The 26,501-nt window shown below is 32.0% G+C and overlaps 1 protein-coding gene across 1 annotated transcript in view; it reads right to left on the bottom strand.

Moving 5' to 3' along the window:
• LOC125070923 (beta-1,4-glucuronyltransferase 1) overlaps positions 1-26,501 on the bottom strand; it is a 55,734-nt gene that overhangs the window by 11,242 nt on the left and 17,991 nt on the right. The window contains exon 2 of the mRNA XM_047680945.1: positions 16,623-17,401. Within this exon, the coding sequence (XP_047536901.1) occupies positions 16,623-17,221 (599 nt within the window). The 5' untranslated portion in view covers positions 17,222-17,401. The remainder of the gene's footprint in view (positions 1-16,622; positions 17,402-26,501) is intronic.

A 26,501-nucleotide genomic window follows, 5' to 3' on the forward strand; every position in this document is an offset into this window, starting at 1 on the left:
CATACGAGTTCTGAGCATTCGTAATAGTATTATCAAATAGTCCGATCCCACTTATGTTATATATCGCGGAATTCTCGGCATGTTTCGGGAAGTCTTCGGTTCCCATCATCATGTAGCGGACGCGTCGATATTACGCCGCCCACGTTTCGTGTGAAGTCTCGATAAATACGTGAATACGTAAGTGGAACCGGATTAGTTTAATAGTATCCATCTAAACCGTGTGAAATCTGCAAATGTATGTAATCCATTTCAATAAATAACATAAATATGTAACATTTCAAGTAAGTTTATTATTTTCTACGCAATTTGTTACTTTTTATTTTTATATACACGATCAGACTTCAGTGTTGCTAGTTAGAAGACAGAAAAATGTTGTTAAAACTAGTTCTTTCTATAATATAAGTTCACACGACCCTTGGTTAGCACTTCGCCACACTCGTGGGATCAATGGAAAAATCAACAAGGCTGTGTTTGTAATGATTTGAGCATTGTTTCAACAATATCAATGTAACTCCTTACGACACCGACTGACTCGTTGGTCTAGAAACTAGCTTATCAGAGTGCTGATCCCGGTGTCTTGGATTCAAATTACGGATCCGATCTACATATAGATATAATCTATTGAGATATTGACAAGTATCTGTCAAGTCAAAAAGTTTGGAATTAGAACTTCGGCAGTGATATTTTCTCAGGCAGTATGTAAAGCCGATATATCGTCGTTGCGCCTGCAAAAGTCGCTATGTGTTTTTTCTAAAAATCTAAAAATAAGAAAAAAACACGACGCATCGACGATATATATCTTGTTCCTCTCTTTGATTATGTCGGAGTGCCGTTCCACTAGACTGTGAAAAATTGCACATAGGAAACACATGTACCGCATATGTTTGACTTTGATATTGGTTGTAAATAGGCCACCTGATGGTGAGCGATCACCACTGTGCTCATAGAAATTAGCTTCGTAAGAAATTTTAACCGACGTACTTCGCCAATGCGCCAACAATCATGGGAACTAAGATGTTATGTCCCTTATGCTCCACTCGCCTTAGAATATTAATTATTGATGAATAAAAATCAAATATAAGTAGAATATATTTAATTTAATCAAACAGTTGTATCCTCCGTTGAAAAAATGTATTTTTTAAATCTATATACTTTAAGCGTTTTAAGCGCTGATTTGTGTTCATACTACGTTGCTAATTAAGAAAATAAATTGTATTTCAAACAAGATAAGGCCTAGTTATTACTGCCAACATGGTTCAGGTGGTAAAGCATGCGGATCGTAGCTCGAGATAGTCGGTTGCAACGTCGGTTTGTACTTTACTCGTTTCTTTAGTAAAAACAAATATATTGTTTGTTTTTTATATCCGCTGAACAGTAATGAAGCAGTGTGGTGAGTTATTTACATAATATATCAATTCCTTCGCTTTAGCTGGATAGCCAACTGTATAATAGTAAACATTCATGAAATATACTTTAAAAATGTAATATTATTTTCATAATCTCGTTTAAATTAATATAAATAATGACTTTCATTTATGCTTTTTGTAATTATAAATGTTAGTTTGTTTAATTAGAACCGAAGATAAAACTTTTTTATCGGTCTAAACATACTGAGTAAATTGTAGGTACTCACTATTTCCTGTGACAGGAAAACACGAAAATAATATTTTCGAAACCTGTTTACGCAGGCAAGTGAATCGTTTAATAAATAAACAACACCGACATTTTGTAAATATTGTGTAGTTTAATATTAAAAAAATATTTTAATCTTGGTAAACATGTATATCTACTGCTTTATTTTCTCAGTGACGTTTATGGTAATATAATCTGTTACAAATGCATTTGGCGCGCAAATATGTTGTTATTCAAGACGACAACATACTATAAATCCATTTAACACCGATGAAGGTTCGATTCGATGTATAGTTATTATCAATGCCATCACGTAAGTCGGTAATAGCTGCATGCCCCTCGCGGCATGGCGCCTAAATCGAACGTTTAAATATTTTTAGTAATCGTTAATTTAATTTTTCTAGAAAGCAAACAAAAAATGTTACGTTACCTCAGATTGATTTCATTGATTTTGGAACAAGTTCAAAAATTACATTGAATAATATATTAAATCACATAGTTATAAAATTATATATATTTTTTAATGTTTTTTAAAGTCGTAACGTGTGTGGACATAATATTTGTAAATTAAAAATAATTCAGATTAATTATGATAATTATAATATTAAGACTCTTTATATAATTTATCTTAAAAATAATGAAAGTTTGGTATAAAATTACTAGCCGGTTAAAATTAAAAGACCAAAAATAAAATGTTTATTATCTGTAAAATGACACTGTTCTTTTTTAATACAACAACGGGACCGGTTAACATCCTTGAAACCTTCTTTCGGGTGTGATACACGGAAATAATATATAATTTATTCAATATTCAAAAACATTTAATTATTGAAATATTTTATCATTAAAATAATTTTAATATTTCTGTTAAGATAAAACTTAGTTAAAATATTTGCAATCTGGGTTGTGACTGACTGTGCAAACTTTTGATAAGATTATATATCTTATGTAACGTTTCTTTGAATGTTTAATGTAAGATTATATTTGTGATAAGGTTTACGTAACAAATCAAAACTTTTTACTAGTTTAAAAGACAAATGTATAGTTTATCACTATATTCTATTCTTTTTCATTAATTACTAATCAAATAATTATATTAAAATACGATGTATTTAAAGAAACGGGTATTGTTTTTAACACAATTACGGACATAATTCAGATTAAAAAAAATAAGTATACATTTGTTTGACCTTGAAACACAAGCATACTTAGAAGCTTTGTACATCGATATAAAGAAAAAAAAGTCGTATATGCAAACACATGGTCTCGAACATTTATTTTTAAAGCTTTATGCTGCAACAGGGGTCCAAAAATCAATAGTAAAAATGGATTACAATAGTAGGTACGAATGACGGATGGGGTCGAACCCCCTAAGCTCTTCGATGCCTATGGGAATGCGGTCTTATGTATAAGTTGACGTGCTATAAATATTAATCAGTCTGCTGAGAACATTGAGGAAATTGTGCTGCAAATATTGGCAGCAGATACATCAAGGACCACAAACGGTTCAAAGACGTTTTATTCAGATCCAAAACTTGCAAGCGAAATAAAAGAAAGTTTTTTTTTATAGATGTTTTGACAATTTCGTACATAACAATGGTCCTAATAATAAAACGTACAGTTTGAAATCATGAGTATGTATTTTTCAAATAAAGGAAGAGAAAAGAGAATAGAGCTTATTACATTGAAGTCATCAACGTACCGTTGAACTAATTTCGGTAATTAAACAAATCATTAAAATGAATGAAGAGCTAAAGGTAATTGCGTTTGTAGTTTAAAACGCAATAAGCTAATTGTTCTCGAGTCTCGACAAATGAAGAAAGTAATTTCGTGTTCCCTAATAACAAAGCATGCGATATCTCAAAACGTCGCAATTAAGCGTGGAATTCTCACAAACGATAAATTTAATTTCACGTTCAAGTGCCCGACCTACATGAGCGACCGCAGTCGCTATGCGGATAACTGTACAGACATACTGAGATGGTGATTCCGTAATGGGAGCCTGCACTTGGCTGCGACTCATCTGGGTTGACCGCAAGGCCTTTCGCCCTCCTCTGTACACCTGTTCCTATGCATGTACGGACACCGCTCAATATTTATCGGTCACGTCTTTGGAGTACAAGCATTTCGTCAGTCGTTTCGTAACCTTTACATTGAAGCCAAAGGTTGAAACATCTTCCGGTTATATTTTAATGGTCGAATGTTTATAAAAAGCTTGACGAGTTTTTATGGTTTCTTTAATTACTTTGTCCAATTTTATACGAATGATTTAAGGTATTGTATTTTGGTAGATGTATGTCCACATAATATATGCGACCATTATATTGCGAAATATTACAACGTATCAATTATTTTCCATAGTTTTTTTCTCTATAACATCAGTAACAATGGGTATATCTAACTTTGTTTGATCAATAAATCCGACCTGCAGTAGTATCAGTGTGTGAATCTTACTTCTCACTAAAGTGTTTATTATTATGGCTCGTATTACTACTGTAATCTAAATAACAGTTAAGCGTCGGTTTCTTCACGACTACAGCGAGAGTACTATCAAATATATCATGGAATAGAAGAAGCAATAACGTATGAGTTTTCATATAATAGCTTCCTGTATTTTGAAATCAATCAAGTGAATTTTCAGGTAATTTTGCGTCATTACTAATCAGTTATGGCGCATAAAACGGTTGGCCCACATTGAGTTCATTAAAATAAAACATACTTCAATTTCGTACCATCTCTAGCGCCTCATTACTCAAAGTCAGTTCAGTGCTCACGCGAACCGCTCCTTAGTTTTCGTATTGCGGTTAGTTTGATTCGTTTCGTCTGTTTTAGTGAACCAATTTTTTTTGGCACCAACATTGAAAAACATTACTCAGTTCGTCAATACAGTTACATTTCGTTATTTTTGTCATGTTTACACGTATTCAGTGGTTCGATGTTAACTTTTATTTTGGCTAAATATACATATAACTGTAAACAGTGCTTTTAGTTTTCAGAAGCTACACTTTTTGATTGCGTTATATAGTAATATAAAGTATGCTAGGATAAATTGCACGTCATGTTTAACTTCTATGCCTAATGTTATTAGAATCTGTCCAGCCATGATTGTGTACCAAGCAATGATTTAAGAAAATTAAAATGAATAAGATTTTTTCATTTAAAGACAACAGACGAGCATATGATGCGTTGGCACTGTTAGAATTATTCAGAACTTTTTACGCTGTCAATACGCCGCCAACGATGATCAACGATGATATGTCTCCAGTACCTGTAATTATACGGGCGCACGCATTCTCAAAACCGGAACACAGCAATACAAAGTATTTCTGTTTGGCAATAGAATAACTACCACGTGGGTGGTACCCACACAAACAAAACTATCACCGGCAAAAAATACACTGACGTTTTAAATTAAGGAAGCCAAGACGTAAGTATGCATAATTCAAGGTCTACATACATATTCCATGTGAAGATAATCAGTGTGAATTTTATTAGACTAGTGGTGAGACCATTTGGGCGTGCAATGCAATCGTGATTGTGAGAAAGCATAATAGCATGGTCGTCGTGTTGCATTATTACATACATTTGTAGCATCTGCTTAGTTCATTCTTTCTTAGAAATTACCTCTCTCCGAGGTTACCCATTTGCTGTAAAAAATTGGAATTATTATAAATTTATCCATTTTTAATCTATTTCAGTTTTATAAACTTTTATCTTGTTTACTATTAAAAATGTGAGTGTGTGTGCGGAATGCTTCTGCGCGTTGCATATTTTAGCGCAGAGGTTAGCATAAAGGCATTCTATATCCACTTCAACGCTATTACACTGATTGAACGTAACAATTGGAACGTGGACAAATAACCTCGGGCACGTGGCGGCGTCATGGCTTAAACTAGTTTTACTTGTACTTCTATTAGTTCACGTGTTAAACATTACTAAGCAACCAAACAGATATGATCACGGCTTCATTACATGGAAATACAAATCCATTTAATGAGCAACATCTCTCTTGAAAACTAAAGAGTATTGTACAAAATAGATCTTATTCCGGTTACGTAAATGTCATAGTTGGTTGAATTGTGATTTTGTCTTCGGTCGCTAATGGTTTTAATGATATTGTTGCAGTGAAAATTGAATCAACGTGGGCTAGACTGGATGATAAAGGCATAGCAGCGAAAGTGGTTGATGCAGCGATGTCAGAGCCTGCATTATAATGTTACATCACTTGGAAGTGACTTTCAACTAAGCTTTTGATTATGAAATAAGCGAGTTCAATTGTAATTGTATTTACAATTGTGGATTGTAGAACTTAAGAGATAAAATAATATAGATAATTATTATGAAGGTACTTCTAAAGATTTATAATTATAAGTATCAATAAAAGATTGAGATAAACTATTTATCCCTTCACTTTTACGATTACCTGGGGAGCATTTTTAAAATTAAACGATGAGGTCTCTACTGCCTGTGTTATTGTTTATAACTAGAAATTTTCATTGAAAAAATATATTTAATTTAGTTTTAATTATTTAACATAAAAGAGGACGTTTGCGAGCGATAAAGGGGCAACTGATAGTGAGAACAATCCGGGCGGTCGACTCTTGTTTATACTAACTGTATGTGTAATAGTCGAGGCGTCGATGCGGGCATTTTCACTTTTCGTAGCTAAATTCAAAGAATCTCACTCGAAAGCCGGTTTGGCAACCTTCATAGCAATTATGGCTATTTCATAAAAAGATACGCTTGCATATGCAATGGTCTCTCGATCGCCTGTTAATTAAATGATTCTACATAATAATAGCTCTGGGATAGTATTTTATGCTTAAATAATGGTTTTCATCGCTTACTTTTATTTAAACACGATACATACCTAATTATATATTTTAAATAATTCAGTTTTAGAAATGTACGGGAAATTAAATTGATGAGTTTTAGCAAACAAAATCACCGTATTTTTATAAGATATATGTTATGTTATAGATTTTTTTTTTAATGTAAAACCGTTAAATAAGCCAAAAAGGACATTAATGGATCAAATCTTCATTATAGAGTCGGATTATTCAGTTCTCTGAAATAAATTATATGTTGTATTAAAAAAACATGTACATTACAACAAGTTCAGTAGACCTGTGTATATCTAGATCTTTAGGTTACGAGTGGTTTCGCCTCAATTCGCAGAGCTTGGAAGCGTCACAAATTGCAAATTATTACTAAAAACTGTGCTCGTAAAGTTTCTAGAACTAGAACCCATATATTACAAAATATTGACTGATTCATATCGGAGAAGTCATGCGTGAATCCGTTGTATCACAGCGTGGGCGCCGTGTTCAATGCAGCATTGAAAGGGGAGCACGGTCCGCACGCGCGTGACAGTGCGTTGTGAGGAACCTGTCTTTTATTTCCTCGTCTAACATTCGACAACAGTTATTAATGCTATTTCTAATTGGGCTAATTACTTATTATTATGGCAAATAGTCACGATAAGAAGTCACTAAATATGTTCGACTTTATCGAAACTCGTTTATAATATGGACATCTGTCATCATCATATGAATATAAACTACATTTTTACTGCGCTTCAAAAGGTCTTAATGTATCGTTTAGTGATTTAATGTCCTACCGTGTTGAAAGAAACATTACAAGGTGAGGTTTTCAATAATGATGATGTGAGGGACGTGAATGGGTAATATATGAAATGTGTAAGTTAGAGGATGTCTGGATGTTATTCACGTGTTAGAAAACTGATGGGAAACTAAAACCTATCATGCTACTTATTATGTTACGGATATTTAATGCGGAGGGATGAATAGCAAAGTTATATGATAAGCAGAATGTCTGGTATGAATGGTTTCTGACAAGAGGAGAATAAAGAAGATGGACGGGCTAATTCAAGTACGATTTATGTGAAATACAGTAGGTAGACATATGCACTGAAATACCTTTGGCGATAGGGCTAGTAGTTATATTAGACTAATTAGATATAATTACTATTTGGTATTGTTGTGTTCCGGGTTAAAGAGCGAGTGACCAGGGTAACTGGCACAAGGAACATAAGATCTTTGCTCCCAATTTTAGTTATGTAAGAGATTGACAATATATCTAACAGTGCCAATGTCTAAGGGTGATGACCACTTACCATCAGATGGCCCAACAGGCCCTCCGCCTACTTATTACATAAAAGTAAAACACACTAATTGACATCAAATGCGTGGAACAGGCCAAGTAAATGATGATGATAAGCTGATAAAGTAGGACCTGCAGATGCTTAAATTGTAATCAACGTATTCTTATATTAAGTTTACGAGTTTAAAAAAATGTATGGTTTAAAAAACAGCTATAAGAGACAATGGTTATTACGGAATGATAAAAATGTAGGTTGAAGTGTAAAATAGTGAATTAATGCGTCGTCTCCGAATATTATTTCCTCGTAATAATGTCGTTCTTATATGTGGAACGTGTTACAGAATGTGAATAGAGAGACGTAATCAGAATCGGCGTTTATTGCCACAACGAGATTAGATGAACCCTTTGTTACGATCCTTGATTTAACCTTTTGATTCGCAGATGAGTCAACATTATTGCAGAGTGTGAAGTTGTCAGGCGTCAAATCAAAGATAATACACAAATATAATATACACAATATTGTACACACACACACACACACAAACTGACTTCAATACTGTTATTATATGTCGATAACGTAAGTATCATCGTATTATTCTAACAAATAGGTTAAGAAGAGAAGCAAATAGGTAACATAATAGTACACGTCACCACCTCACCAGGTCACCTGAGCCCGTCTAGAGAAACAAGTACCTACGTAATAACCCTTTGATAAATGTTGCCATTAAAATATTATGCACAATACACCAAGTTTAATTGAAAAAAAATAAAATTGTAGGTCTTTTAAAACGCAATGTTTTTATTAGGTAAGCATATTGGATCAATATAGGTATTTCGGATTTGTAATTATTGTTAAAATAGCTAGGGAGCTATTTGAGCTGACGGCCGACAACTTTTACCTTCGTAAGTCAATCGACTTTGCTCGATACTAGAGCAAACATTTTATTTGATCGATATGAAAAAAACACAAATAAAATTTAGTACATAATTATTATTATATTATTAATTTTAATGAGCGTAATTTGATTATGTTATCAACATTTATAACAACACAAGTAGATTGTATTTTTTTTTTTTAATTCTAGGCGATAACATTCATTGACAATAATCATGAATTGTAATTCACGAAGTTAAATATTATGACGAGACCGGAATATTTCGTAATTCTCTGTATGAAATGATGATATGTTTGTAACATCCTACATGCAAAATTTTATAGCAACGCTATTCATGCCTTCGCAAGGAATAATAATTATGTACCTTTGCGTTAAATATAAAATTTAGAAACAATAAAATCTTATTAATTATGATCTGTAACGTTTTTTTATGACTTCGATTTATTTATCAACTGACTTAATTTCGTTTATAAATAACTTTAATCTATCGCTTTACCTTGGCCTATTTGGGTATGGCACAGTGTGCTTTATAACAATCACTGAAGGAAAATGTATTTGTCTGACTATTACGATAGATCGCCTATCGTAATAGTCAGTCAATCTATTTAGCTTGTTTTTTTTTTTCTTGTGTTAGCACTTTTAATAATATTGATGATGCGTCTCATATAAGTCAGTCTTACTCCACAACGAGTTCTGCCGATTAACGAGAGGAGCAGGCAGCGGGTACATAATAAAAAAATGATCTCGCACTCTTATTCCTACCAAGAAAAGTTTTTAGCGGGTACGAATACCTGCTCTCGTCCCAGGGGCCCTAGTCTGCTGCCAAACAAATTAATTAAAATATTCTTTTAATAGCCAATTTGAGAATACAGAATTTTATACAAGTATCTCACATTCTATATTCTCAAATTTAGGTAGGATTTATTTATATACATTTTAGGATGTACTTTACATAAAATTTAGTATGATAAAACCATCTCCGAAAATCGCTGCATCTTCTGATGCATATGTTATATATCTATATTGGTTTTATAGTTTTTTCAGTTAGACATTACAAAAAAGAACGTTTTTTTAATATGGATCTTTTACTAGTACGAACCTACGAGCATATGTATAAATTTGTTTTAAAATCAATATAATTTGAAAGTAACATAAAATGAATACGACCTTTCACCGAGGACATAATTGTTAACGCGTTTGGAATGTTCGTAGCTGTCATTTGTAATAAAAACGTAATACGAGCGTTGAGCGTGTAGACGTTGCGAAAACAACAACCAATGTTATGTTACAATGTATAATGTTTTGTATAATTTCAACAATTTGATTAGTAATAAATAATACATCGAATGAATTATACAATATACATTATCTAACTGCGCCGGTCAGAAGGCTGTCTGAAAGATTCGAGCCTGTAAACAGTATAATTAATTAATGTTAATTTAAGACATGTAATTATACTTCTAGATTCTGCACATGAGTGAATCATTACAAGAATCATGAGCAAGAAAATTATTAATAATGAGTTTAACTTTATAAGCACATTACGTTTTGCTGTAGTATACTATTCTACAGGTAAATATTGCAAAAATATACAATTATACGGACGAGTGTAATGGGTGGGGGGAGTACATGTCATGAGTTCACTACTCTTTGATAATGATAGACGGTGCATTTCTAATAACATAGCGAAGGTTATTAAGTACGAATTAAACACCTTTGATTTCAACCTTAATTATACTTTGAATGGCGAATAAACATCGGGGCATTGATTTAAACCTCCATTCATTTGTAAGATAAAAAAGGTTTTAATGCTCTTAGCTTTTTAATTTTTCTTTTATTTACGAGATACCCGAAGCGACCAGACTTCGCATAAGTTTACAAGCAACGTAAAGTCCAAATGCAACGATGACAAATTCTTTTTTTTTGGCTACAACTCTAGCGTATGCAGAACATCTAACCAAAGTATGTGACAATCAGATGAATAATGGATATATTGAAATATAAAAATATTAATAATACTTATTAAAAATATTACACAGATATACTTTATTTAGTCTATGATCAATGTTATTCTTTAAATGTATTTTTTTTAAACTAAATCTTGATATTTTATTATTCTTCGATATTTAAAAATAATTATAATCCATAAGCATTGTTAGTTATGTAATGTATCTATAATTCTATTATAAGCAGTACTTACATATTCATAAAATGATATGAAGCAAAACCAGAATGTAGCAACGCTTTTTATTATTAACCCCATTAAATTACTTATTCCATATTTTCTTACATTTCATCAAGCATTTGCATTTGCTCCGGACATTCACCGTCACCATCGAGCGTAATATGAATTTTAGACACCAATTAAGTACTATAAATTGAATAATTAAGTAACTATTTACTTTACGTACTCGTTTGATTTAAGCCCGCAATCTTGGGCTACAATCTACGTGTCCTATCCATTGCTGTCTAGCACATCATAGGATATAAAATTATTATTTAACTGCATTATATAACAGTCTTATTGTTGAAGTTAATTTATATTCTTAAAAGATATATGTAATTTACCTTTGTCACATCAATAGTCTGAATTAATATATGCTAAATTAACCTACATATATGAACTAAAAACTTTTCCAAAACGAACCTTCTTTTCAGATAAGCATTACAATAAACACATAATACGTGATATGGTTTCAAATCAGACCAAACTCGAGCTAAACCCTAACAATAAAAAAAGAGTAATTAATATTGGTTCACAATCAAAGATGTCGAGGAACATGCAAAAAAATAAAGATCGGATCGGTATCTGGTCGTTCTGTTAAGTCGGCAAGGAATATTCTAATCCCGTCGAATTAGTTTCGCTCAAGATTGTGTTGAACAGAATCAGCGCTACTATAACTCTGTGAATGTTACTGAGAATTAAAAGGCACAACTTGAATAACAATTAAGCATTCACCTAGATACCACACCGAGAGTTACTGATAATCTGATCTTGTTTCCACTATAACTGTGCTATCTAAAAATTTAGAACAGTAATTGCATAATGATAAGTCTCTAGAGACTTTGTTAGTATAATCTTAACATATACTTAGAAGATATCAATTTATGGGTAGGATTTATGTTTTAAGTCAAATTATAAATACAAAAATCAACACAAAAATCCTGGGCAGCTAAGACAGTTTTTGTGTGTTTAAATTATATTTATAATTTATTTCGTGCTCAACGCTAACACGTACAATGTAATAATCTAGAAATTGTAGAACTATTCTCTAAGAACAAACTCGAAACTCACCGCAGAAAACGATTGTGAAATGTGTAAGAAATGTTTAAAAATGTTCACGAGTGAGATACGAAGCGAGTTCATACCGAATGGAACTACTGTTGTTAGAACGTCATCTGTTGTAATGTGCTCAAATTCTAATCGATATGTAATCGTTTATTAATACGAACGTCATTATGTTGTACAATCATTTTTCGAATGAAACATCACTGAACATTCAGCTTTATTAAACAGATCTCTTGTTATGTAACTGTATACGTATTAGTAGCGATTGATATAGAACACGAGAATCTGAAGTGAAGATTGCGGCTATCACGGGCACACACCATAAAAATTTCCCTTGAATTATGTATGTTTATAAAACATCTTGTCCTCGAATGTGGCGTATGAAAATCTGTCTCATGACTATTTACAAATCCGCATGGAGTGGAATGTGGAATAAACTCCAAAACATTCTGATAAAAAGGAACAGATGCTTTTGGGACATCACAGACACACGACACTTTTTACACATAAGGTATTAAGTAGTTAAATATAGGCTTTCTACGACTGACATGATTTGTAAGACTATGAAATATCTCAGTGTGTTGTTCAGAATTTTTGGTAACTTACTAGTCTAATTATGATACTTAGAACGCCGAGATCATGTTCTTGATGTTAGGTGGAAACGCGAGACTCTCTATCTTGATCTATGCCTTACTTACAGTAAAACAGATAAAAAAAGATTTGTATTTGTACTTTGATAAATATAAACGAATTTTTGATATTGATTGAAATATTGTTAGAATTTAAAACGTACGATACGAATTAATACGAATAAAATCACTAATCTTAGATAGGAATTTGAAAATGAGGTTGTATAGTTATAGTATAATGGAGATGAACTCATAATCGAACGAACGAAGAGATTGTAATCTGACGCTAATACTCATATGTACATTGTACACGAAGCTTAAATTGTATAACTAGTTTACTAACAATTTCATTTTACCAACGTTAGATAAATACGATAAACACAGAGCGGTCGTAAATTCGAATAATGTGGCAGATTAACATTAAATTATAATTAGTATGTACATAATTTTTAATATGTCCGTATTTTAGAGGTAATCTGTGAGAAGAAACTCGAAACTCATCGCAGAACACGAGCGTCAAATGTCAGAATGTGATTATGCGATATTGAGAATAATAATTATGAAATTAATATGACACACGGATCAAAATGGCGTGTCACCGTGAGTCGGTTGTCAAGATTTCACGAGTGAGATACGAAGTGAATTCTTACAGAATCGTTCCTCTGCTCTCTAATGTGAAAGTATAGCTATTACATCTTAACCACTTATATAACCTATTTTCGTTTTGATTAAAAAATAAACAAGTCCAACTGACTGTATGAATAAAATAGTCATTATCAAAGCAGATATGACAAAAACTATGGAGGTTGTAAAAGTGGTACGCATCCGTATAATCATCATTCAGTCGACATCTCGTTCAATAACTAGATGGTCATAAAATGTCTGAGGAGGTCAATCCGTGACAGTATGAACATATTATTCCTTCGCGATTCGATTTAAGTCGGACGCTCGATGTTCCGTGTTTCGAATGATGGGAACGATTACTGATTAATCGCGTAGACAAGTCTTACTTATCGATGTATTTTAAATACAACAATACCTTATAGTTTAAAACAATAGGTAATGTAAGGATTATTTTACAATAGAATACCTTATAAATATTGATCGGAGTGATTCGTTTTTTTTTATTGTTCTCTGTATTTGTGCACAGATTATCCCGCCAATGTCATGTGCGATGGAGAAGATACGATGGAGATTGAACGGTACGTCAAGATTATAGGCTCAATTTAATTTCGAAGGTATAATAGTAGTACTCTTTGTAAACCCAGATTAGTCAAACTAAGCTGTTATGTTCTCCCGAATATCAAATTAATGATGATAAAGAGAAAGATCAGTGTATACCTCTCATGGAATAGACGCTAATTGGTACTCAATATTAAACGCATGCCGTGCCTACATCATGAAAAATATAATAGTATTTTTGTGATTGTCATTTTGTATTGTAGACCTTTGAACATAAAAAAAAAACCTAAATACCCGCTAAACAGTACTTATAAATACGATACAAAATGTTTTCTTAAATTTTACGTAATACTTGTTTTTATAACGAATGTGGATTTTATCAATGAGATCATTTAAACTATTACTGTGCGATTCTTAAATATTTCAATGAATATTTATAAACACGGTAGAGTAGTACAGTTGTTTAAAAAACTAGAGCGAAAGATTTATCGTACTTATGTGAAGTCTCGTCAAAATATTTATTCAATTTAGAAGCATAACACTTGCTTATTGATAACAAATGTATCAATGTTTTGAAAAGAATCAACTCATACCTGGAAAACACAGACGCAATATACTCATGGTGATTATACATTTTTTTAAACAATTGTTGTTGAATAATATTTTTATTTGAAAATTCCTAAAGAACGGGGTATTTTATAATAGAACACTCGAATCTAAACGAAATGAACGATTGTCAAATTACAGACAATAATATGAGGCATCTATGCTATATTATAAATAATGTAAATAGTATGCAAAACAAATTTTAATCTATATTGAAAATGCGAAATGTCTGTCTGCTGCTCTTCCACGGCCAAAACACTGAACCGAATTTGATGAAATTTGGTATTCAAGCAAGCTTGAACTCTAGGAATGACATACTTTTTTATGCAAAACACCTGAAGATGAATACCTAAAACGTGAGTAAAGCCGCGGGCAACAACTAGGTATTTTTTTTCAAAGTGAGTTCTAATAAAATAGTACTGCAGTCTAATTCTCATGTGCATGTTTATATTCTAAACATAGATACTCCTATAAAATTATTTATGGAAGTAATATTGATATAATCGGTTTACTAATTATACTTTAACATTAAAAAAAAAGTTTAAAAGAAAAACAGAAAATAAATATTAATTACGATGAACCATATTCACTTTCACACACCCATAATAAAAGAGCAACACGATATTACGTCCGACACGTTGACCTTTTTCGTTAATCGATTTTGATGCTTATTACCAAAAAAATAAGGATTACGGTGAGAAAATGAAAAGCCACGGCAAAAGTCGAGCATCGTAGAAGCACTTCTGTCTTGAGTTTATTACTTCAGAACTTGATGGAGAGCGCGAAGTTGTTTTTTATTCCCGGGGCCGTGTCAGAGTGAAATATAGTTAATGAGTAAAAGCAGGTTCATTACTGCAAAAACTTTTTAACATATCTCTATAGACTTTATAAATGTACTTTCTGTAATGATAATAAATATTTTTTTATCGGATGCATACATAGAATTGTTTTTGTGTAATAGTTGGATATCTTATATGGAATACTTGATGTTGTTGAGTTCATATCACGATCTTCGATCGAGTTTCTTTTTTGTTGCTATTTGTGCTGTAGGAAATAATTACCATTCCATACATCTTCAATTCCCAAGTTATGTCCCTTAAGGCTCATTCATCCTCCAAAACAGCAATACTGGGTATCTTTATTGGCAGTGAAATATCTGATAAGTAGGTGGTACTTATCCAGACGGTCTTGCACAAAACGACACCACCAAGTAAATCGACGTATTCTACACGAATAAAGTCCTCGATCTGAATCAAGAGTCATATTTGATAATACAGTAAAATTTAACGCAACATAAACGATTTACGGGTATATTTGTTTTGCTGGTTTATATGCATTTATTCTTGTTATTTTACATACGCAACGCCTCGCAATTATTACGCCGTAACTGGTCTCATGTTACGTGTTACGATAGCGTTTATGCTTGACCGGCGTCTACTTTATACTGATCGGTATCTACGATGAGACAAGATAATACATCCAAAGAAAAAACCGCAATGTTAAGCCATGGGTTAAATTTTGTAGTTTAACTTACCGAGAATCGTAAATTAACTCATTTGTGTAAATTTTTTATTACATTTTAATGCGTTCTATAATAATATTTCATAATCGTTAAAACGTTATATTACAAATATACGCTTTTCGTGCACAGATTCAAAATGAAACCTATTAAATAATAAAAACACGATAAATATGTTAAAGAGGTTCAATGGTGTGATTACTTTTTTATTTTACGTAATTTTAAATGTATTCGATCATCATCCAGAGGAAGTGAAAACGTCAATCGAGTTGCGTTCATTTAAAAGTGGTTATTCAAGGCTAAGAAAGAAAGTTGTCTGTTTGTAAAATCTACACATATAAGCAGATATTTATAAAAAAAACACATATCATTAAGTTTCTAAATGACTTCCAGAAAGTCTTACCATGTAATGTATAAAATATAAGTTGAATTAAGATAAAACAGGAATCAAAATGCAATAATTATATATAGTCGTAGTCGTAACGCCAGACTGGTCGACAGATGCCGCGAACATCCGGTTTCTTTTCGGAAGGTCATAATAATGAATAGGAATTTAATGTTGTCACATGATAAAAAAAAAAACATATTATTATTGAAATGAAGGTAAACAAGTTAATAAGAAACAAAAGAAGCGTTAAGGAAACCGCCTTCAAACTGAAATTTATATCACAAGAGTAACCTTCTAAACAATATTTACAAATTCTACTAGTATTACGGGGAGTTTTTCCTTAAAATGATATCCTTACCTTTCAACGAGAGGCTGCACGTTGTCAAGGAACTCGAAACCGGCGTGTGTTGTGTACGTGATGGACTCGTGGCACTGTATAAATCCATGATCAGCACGAACGAAGTTTTTTAGCACCCAATATTCTCCACGTTGTATTGTTTGCGGCAGCATATCTTTATCATTACAACCCAATAACGTTCGAAGGTACGTTAGCGTCGCAGGATTCAATGCGTCCTCGTCATCTATTTCTAAAACTGTACTGTTTGATGTTTCTAGTTCAGGCAAAGCACTAATTATTTTTTTCTCCAACTCAGGTATTGACGCCGTGCTCGATGCAGTTTTATTCGTTGTGGGCATCGTTGATGGAGTTTTTTGGGAGGTAGACTCTTCAAAATTCCTGACACTCGATTCCGGAGGCCTAGTGTCTGTGTCATTGTGTATTTCTTCCCTATTTATATATCTAAACTCGGCGCTCCTTTCCGACCCGTCTACTGTCATCGGGACCCATTCTACGCCCGGTGTACTATTACTCGATAAATGCATCGCCGCGTACAATAGTACGGCGATGTTTATCACGATACTCACTCTAAAGATAAAGTTGCGACGGTTATTCAACATTATTATAGTGATTTAGGCACTTGCTCTTAGATATACAATTCGTTTACTAGAACGTCCTTCGTCGTCCTCTAGGACGCAGTTTTCTGTAAGGGCCTGTGCGCGTCAGCATCACAATTTATTGCGTCATCAGCAGGCGTGTGGATGTTGGCGCTGAGCCAGCGCCACGTAGTTTTCTCGCTCCTGTAACATAACGAATTCGTTTTTAATAATCTGCATTCAAAAATTATGTGCTTGTACTTCATTATAAAAATATTTTGATTTGTTTCAAAACTTTCTGAAGTATATTTAAAGGTTATTCTGGTAATTAATGAATTTTATACTATAAGGCCAGTAATTATAGTAATGTGATTAGTGTTATCGTGTTTACGACCGGGTCACCTTGGACGCTGTGATGTTAAATTAATGGTTTTGTTACGGTAGTTTTCTATTTTAATCATAATATACTTAATGACCAGAGCCAGCTCTGGCGCAGTAAAACAATCTTTAAAAGGACAGGTCATAGACTGACCTATGGCAGAGCACAGTTCGATTTATAAACAATAATCAAATTTTATTACTGATTTGTCTTGAATCTTGACTGTTTAATGTTCACTATATAATTCACCTGAAATTATTAAATTAAATTAAAAATATTTCATAATTGAATCGATGTTAATCGAAAATACTTTCGTGTCTCAAGTTTTTATTGAAACTAGAACTAGAATTCTTAATGATCGTTAGTTAACAATATGTTTTATGACGAGAAAATTTTCACGTGCCAGTTAAATGCCAACAAATGAACGTTAGCTTTTATTTGGAGTACTAAATGTATGGCCCAAAGGTGACTTTGAAAATACTCAATGATTTCTTTTGCTATAAATTTTGTTACACCTATTCCTGCACTGACACGCTTAGAACTTCGACTTTACTCGTAGTTATAACTAGCGTTTCGTGTATTGCTAAAGCAATTATTTGGAATATTGCTGTATAGGAGAAATAGAAAGTAAATAATATTTCTCGTAATTAATATTTATTTTATTCTGTTGAAGGATCGGTTAGAGAATATTTGAAAAAAAATAACCGGAGAGTTATTATATAATCTTAAACTTAAATTATTTTTTAGACGAATTTGAAATACAGAAAATTTAATTATATTTTGTTAATATTATCAATTTATATTTTCGATTAACATCGATTCAATTATGAAATATTTTTAATTTAATGTAATTATTTCAATCGAATTATATAGTGAACTTTGATAATTTAAAATTTGAATTTTAAATAATATTGACAGATAGTATTTAATTATTTAAAAAGTTCGAATTTAAATTCCTTATATAAAGGCTCATAAGCAATTCAACTACCGCAATTATTTCATAATAATTAGATATTAATAGCGCATCTGTTAACACTGCCCGGTCTCTACTAGTTAGTCAAACAAGTTTCGTAATTAATGCATAATTGCATAAAAGGCATTTCTTGATATTTAATTAGCAGTCCGTGTTCTGATAACCGCTTATCAGTGCTTTATCCTTGTTACGCGATGAGTAATCATCCGCTAGGCGATCAGGGAATGATTTACGGTCGGATTAAATTCCCGCCTAGACACGACGTGCTCTGTAATTCTCTTAAACTGATCATAACGATAAAGCCTACCTCAGCACTTCTTATCAAGGGACAATTATTTTCAACGCTTTATATATTTGATATTGACAAACAGATAGAAATACCGGTAAAAAGAGTTTATATAAGTATATTTGTTTCCTACTTTTTTTTTTTAAATTTAAAGTAAAGTGTAGGTATTTTTTTTATTTTTTATAGCGTGTATTTGCGCTATGCGCAAATTATTCGCCAATACCAGGTTCGAAAATATGTAAGCAAGACAATGAAATAGATAAATTATTTAAATACAATCGGACATAGAACAAAGACGTGATGATTACTTGTTTACTATGATTTTATTTTTTGTCTGCAAATTGAATCAACGAAATATTTAATAAGTAGAGATAACGGGTAATTGCATATGTATACTATATACTATGATACTATATTTACTATAGTAAATTATAATATTATATATATGGGAAAGTGACTCTGTCCGTTACCCTCTTCACGCTTAAACAGCTGAAGTGATTTATTTCAACTTTGTCATGGACATTTGAATGCCAGGGGAAGGAATAGGCTACTTTTTTATTAACCCATATATTACTATACTCATATATAGTTAATTCAGACCTCGAGGGGGTAAAACTGAAGGCGCGTGACGGTTGTGCTATAAAGTTTTATAATATTCGCGAGCAGGTTCGTCTAGTTTGTTATCTTTGGACTATACGATTGATGAAGATGTCAAAAGAAGAATTATGTATATATACTAAAATGGTATTTGCAACAATGTCAGATAAAGTATAAAATTAAGAAATCTCATGTATAAATTATTTACAAATAACATTTTTTAATAAAACCGAATGAAATCTTTATAGTGTTTATAGTTATTGTAATGGTTAAAATGATTTATGTTTTATCGGATTAATCCAGTTTACAAGTTGTCATTATTTATCTATACTGTCTGCTAGCCACGCCTTTTGCTTGATTTAAAAGCAATTTTGCCATAAAAGGGGTCTAACATAACGGGCAACTCTTGGATATTCCTAGGATTCAAATAGAAATGAAACATATAAATCATTGATAACATATTAATGAAAATATATAAATATACTATAAAACAATTCCTTTCTAAAAAGTCGTTGAAATAAATTGCTGACTTCACAGGTTACTTTAAGGACAAAGCCTAAATTCTTCAGCTAAGAAAGTTAGAGGTGATAATCTAGGCCAATCGTGATTTACATGAATATTTTCCTGTTATTGCTACTTTATGTTCGGAAAAATCATAGTGAGTCACCGAGAATAGATAATTTAATTATTAATTAAAGATTTACCTTTTAATGGGTTTTTTCTATTGACTAAGTTAGGTTGTTGATTAAATTAAACCAGTAAATTACATTTTGAACAATGTTGTAAATATTGAATTAATACAATGTTGTAAACATTTCAAACTAACAAACAACGAACGCGACAGGCAGTTTGTTTGACGACTGTCCGATAAAGAAACTGTTACTAGCTGATCCCCGCAGTTCCATGCGTGATAAGTGGTTTTTTCCATTAATGTTATATTTTCCTGTATTAATATTATTTTTTAAGGTTATATCCTTATGAACTTACTTCATGACCAGCAGTAGTTTAGCCGTGATGACGTGGCCGGACCATGATTGTATTTCTTTCTGGTCACGTCATATTCTGATTCTGATATATATATATATATATATATATATATATATATATATATATATATTTTTAAATGCACTATTAATGTAATTACACTAGCTCACTAACTACCCAATAGTGGCGTTAGAATATGTGATTGTGTAGGTACCCACCCAGATAAACTTCAAGCCAAACCACCAAGTGAAGTGAAGTGTTCCTTTGTTACATGACAATACAAAAATGTATACTTATTCATATGTAGTAATTTCTTTAACATTATCTCAACACATTTTGTACAATAAAACAAATTATACCGCAATGCGTACAGAAGATATGTTTGTAATTTGATAGTACTAGAATCGAGAGTCGACCTTGATCAGTGGTGATGCCATCAGGCCGTGAAGATACCAAGAACAATATGAGAGCCATTAAACGACCGCAAGCCGCAAGACACGTTGTAGTAATTGATACTTCATTTTCAGTAGCCTCAACAGAGATTATATTTACCGATTTATACTATTCAATATTGGATTATACATTTATTTTATGTGGTAAGACCTTAAATTTACCCATGCGTAAAATTGGATTACGTAGCTAGTAATATTTAAAGATAATATCAGAGGAATGTTTATGCCAAAAGTCTAAGGAATCAGAATCGTATACCAAAGAGCTATTGCGACCTTGGCTATGGTTTTGATGTAGAAAATTGGAATTAAAAAATAAAATGCTTGAAAATTATTTTCTCAGGTATTGTCATACTGCAATGAGTATATTTTTTACGACCTAGTTATAGCAAAATAAACTTAGCTATATGATTTAGGTACCTTACATACTAAACAAAAATTTTCTTGATATTTAGCACTTTATATGACAAATTATTTAGTAATATAAACACGCATCTATAACAATAAACTTATAGACACAAATATATAATCAAAACTGGAACAATTTATGTATTCAATCACGTCACTTCTCACAAGCTTTTCTTTTGAAACAGAGTAATTAATTACCCCTGTATCCGTGACGTTCTCATGAATGTCAAATATCAAATCACAGCAAAGTTTTTCATTTTCCCGTATAAATAAGTATTTCAAACGTTAAATAAAGTTCAAAGTGACGTATTATTAAGTCGACATTAAATTTTTCGAGTAGTTTTCGCGTGACCCGTGCACGTACGAAAAATACACGATTAATCTTTTATATAAGAATATTTTATGCTCGGACCCGGCGGCGGCGGTCAAGTGTTTAACGTCTGTGACACAGTTGTATTGTAATTGTATAGATAACTTTTTATTAATAATTACGTACGTACGAGTACGAGTAGGTCACTCGCGTTGTATATTATACTTATATGTAATAAACTAAAATAAACGGACAAAAATTAAAAGAGCTATATAATAATATCTATTTGCAGCACCTTAACGTAGTATTACCTTCTTAGAGAATTCTAACATGTCCAACTATTTCGACGAAAAGAAAAAGGAAAAGAGAAGAGAAACCTGACCCCTCAAGCTACTGTCGTAACCAGCTCCCAGCAACGCTTTGCGCTTTGTTGAAGAGGAAAATTGGAAAACTTTTAACTGCTACTAAGATAATTTATAAAAATAATAATTCTTTAAAATAATATTTTAACACAGACAAGTAAAAATATAAATAAATATCAATTTTTGAAAAAATCATTGTCATGTATGTATCATTGAAATCAACAGATTGAAGATGATCTGTTGAACATAATATCTAAACTTTAACCTTTTTTTTTTAATACGAGTAACAAATAAGTACAATAATTTGTTTGGAATGTAATCTATCTCTTTCTGGTGCAAGGAGGTAAAAGGGGTAAGCAATATAGGTCGTATGGATTAATTTCAGTTAAAAGAGGTTATATAGAATGGATTACGATTTGCAGTTACCACATATGTGTCATCAGTGTATCGTGTTAACAATTAAGAGCAACCACGAAAGATTAGAAAGGAATAAGATACATGCGGTGTACTGGTAAAGTCGACCTTGACCAGTAGCTTATCTGAGTACAGTCCGGCGAACGCCCATGCAGGTCGTGTTTATTAAGACGATGCGATTTATTTTGGGGATACCAAGATGATAGTAGTAAACGTTGGCTCATCAAATGAGTTTTTTTTTTTAATTAATGACATTTTAAGTAAATTTAATAGAGAATAAAGTTTCCTACAAAAGTGTCCTCGTGATTTTCGTTGTAATACGCACCGGTTATGACACATTAGTAAAACGTTTTGTGATAACGCTTCCTCCATTATCATATTCCAGTTGAAAATGAATTATTCGGACTCAAATTTAGCAAGAGTCGTCGCATCCCAAGAACGTCTACATTTGCAAGAAAAGTAGACAAGTATCCTTTTCAATCTTCCACATTATTTGGACACATGTATAACGTATTTAGATATATTTGCCCGCTGGCGTTAGTCGGCTTTTAACGGAATATATTAAATGTAATGAATTAACCGACATCACCACAAATCCCTCAAGCATAGATTTATTTATACTATTCCTATTTGGATTTACTATTCCATTAAAACACGCCCTCAGGGCAAGTCTGATTAAGAGTACTATTAAAATTGTATATTATCACGGAAAGTAGCGTATGTATTACTATAGATGTGATAAGAATTACCGGTGGAGATGGACGATAAACTATAATTATAATTAATGAAATCAAAATAATTATTTTGATATAATTTGTAACATTTTTATTTAATTTATTAAATAGTCAAAAGTATTTGCAGTAATGTAATTAATCTTAACAAATTTACATATTTTTGATCACAGTACTGAAAATATACTTTCCGGATAAATAACTATGACAAATATATGTTCTCAAATCGGACTGACTAGTAGATTCAGAGATAATCGTGTTTAAAACAAACAAACTCTTCAGCTTTATAAAGTATAGATAAACGTTTATCACAAAGCCATTAAACCCTTCATTTCAGCTTTAGCAGTTTCATAAAGCTACTTAGAGTTTATTTTAGTGTTTTTAGCTATCTAAAAGCATGACGATTTTTTATAATTGTCAGTGGATGTAAAATTGCCTTTACCAGTTCGAATTAATAGTAAAAAACGAGTTATTTTTTCTGTTTAGTGTATAGACGATGTTTTTCTTCTTGTAGATTATATAAAAGGCTAGAAACTTTTTTTTTTTAATAGAATAAAGGTGAACGATCTGTCTGCCAATATGCCAGTAATTGGTCAATTCTGATTGTGGATGTAGTCAATATAAAAGGTATTCGGAAAGCTATATTGCTAACGCACTACCAGCCGTTGGACTTAAGTATACTTCATGCCTGGGAAAATACCCTTTTTAATTGCTTCACGGTCTGTGGTAGACATAATATTCTTTTATATTTATTTATGGTAACAGCTTACTTTTTTTTTTAATAAATTGTCTTATAACTTTGCACAGTAGTTATCTTTATTAAGGTATTTTGTTCAATAAATGGTACAATCGTAGAGTAAATAACTTTTATCATTATTTGCGTAGTTTTTTGTTCAATTGTTCTATAAATAGTACTTGAAGACCTTATGTTCTATAAAGTTTAATAAATATAATTTTATTATTATTGCTTTAGGTATACAGGCTGCTGTTTTTTTCGTTTATTATTAAAATAATTTCAAGACTAGTTTGTGATACTTTGTTGTACGTATTTTTTATATTCAATTTTATTAAGAGCCGAGATGGCCCAGTGGTTAGAACCCGTGCATCTTAACCGATGATTTCGGGTTCAAACCCAGGCAAGCGCCACTGAATTTTCATGTGCTTTTTTTATAAATCATCTCGTGCTCGGCGGTGAAGAAAAATATCGTGAGGAAACCTGCATGTGTATAATTTCAACGAAATTCTATCCCATATGTATCCACCAACCCGCATTAGAGCAGCGTGGTGGAATATGCTCCAAACTTTTTCCTCAAAAAGGAGAGGAGGTCTGGGCCCCGTAGTTGGAAATTTACAGGCTGTTACTGCAATGTTACACAAGCACACAGTCGTTTGGATATAGTACGGAAAGGAACATTCCAAATTAGAGATCTCTCTTGTTATATCTGTTAAAAAATAATGATGATGAATGATGATAAATGATCATTTGTAACGAATCAAAAAAAACAGTCATGGATAATCATCCGTTTTTAAAGCAACGAAATATAAATTGTCGAAAAATGGATTATTAAATATTTTAACTACGCTATTTGTTGGAATATGTCAATCCACGTTATGCCATATCAATAATAACATAACATAACATAAGCAGCCCGTAAATCAATAATATAAAGCTTATATTATATCAAAGCTAACAGCTGAGTTCTGAGTGGCCTTTATTTTTTTAACCTAATCCTATCCACGTTACACCGAACTTACCAAATCGAACTATAACTTTAATATAAGATACGGAAAACCTAAGAGCAATTTAAGAAAATGTAAATAATATAAAATACAATAAATTATATATATATATATACACCACGTACTCGTCGTTACTTCCGGGTAATGCTATTGCCGTATTTAAATTGAATTAATGATGTGACTCTTTCACAACAACAGCCAGTCTATACTTTGTTTTGTTTCTTATGTTACCCCTAGCAACTCACTCTGGGATCCTACGGGTGAAATATATTAATAAAAAAAAATGATATCAATATAATTTGTACTCAGGAATAATGTAGCTTTAATATTTAGTTCCTAAGATTACCCCGTACATACAAACAAACAAATGTTATCTCTTTATAATATTAACTAATACAATTTGTATAATTTATAATATTATTCTAAGAGCATTTCTGAATGCAGGAAGCAATTAAAATTTGTTATGAAGAAAAAAGAGTTCGTTGCCACAATTTAGCTATACAATCGGTAGTTTGGTCACTATCAAACCGAGTGTCGTGGAGGTCCGACCTTACTTTGTCGCGACGGTCACAATGGATCGTAAGTCGCCACTCAACAACGAGGAATTCGCTTACAAGTTACAGTCAATTTAACTATTCTGTTTTCCTGGCAATACAAACGTTGCATTTGTGGTTTATAGGAAATCGTCAAAGCGATTTTGAGAGTAAACTTTAGCAGTATAAAGCCGACATAGCGTACTGAAAGGATTACGGGAAACATAAGAGGTTGCTCGTTCGAATCTATCCGAAGGCTACTGATTTTGCATTCGATAAACTTGTGTAAAAATAATGTATAACCCTGGTATACAATTTATGGTCGATTTAGATACTACTTTTTAAGGAAGTTACTTTACTTTTTTTAAACTAATTACATATTACAAGAAAAACATAATATACTAAAACTATATTATTTGAACCTACGTACGTTTGTTATAAATACGTAATACCTATATCGGAATATTCTACGGCGTATGCTATTCTTAGCTTTCATAACAACTTTATAATAAATGTATTATTAAATAATATTAAGTATCTTTTTATAACTAACTACAAAGATATATAACCTTTTTCTTTCAGTTATCGTTTCTGTCATTTTTCTTTTAAATAACTTTTAATAAATACGTACAAGTTTTATCAAAGAGTCAATCGGTAAAAATATTTAACAATTATTTTATTTGGGTTATATAAGCAACAAAATTAATTTCAGAAACATACGAGAGATAAGCAATTTTGTAATGACATAAGAAAAAATATGCTTATTATGAACACGGCGTTACAAACGACTGGGAAATTAGTGTTATCGTAACATTGACAAGCATAATAAAGTTTTTGACAACACTGTGAGAACATGCCCCTCCCACGTGCTCGTGTTTACTCATCTCATTATGACAGAATAGCCACGCGTTCACCTAACTACTTAACAGTTACTACGCGCGCGCAGACAATATTCAAGGCACAGAGGCGACCTTCAGGAGGGAAAGTGTTTCACTTAAATCACATTACGGTCATTATGCTACCGTTACACTATTCTCAAGATGCATTTTAAGCAATTCACTCTTGCTAAATCCATTGTCCATTGTGTATGGAGCTTTCTTAAGAGTTGAAACGACAAAAAATTAAATTATATCGAATA

Source organism: Vanessa atalanta, chromosome 2 (genome assembly GCF_905147765.1).
Source record: "Vanessa atalanta chromosome 2, ilVanAtal1.2, whole genome shotgun sequence".
Lineage (NCBI taxonomy): Eukaryota > Metazoa > Arthropoda > Insecta > Lepidoptera > Nymphalidae > Vanessa > Vanessa atalanta.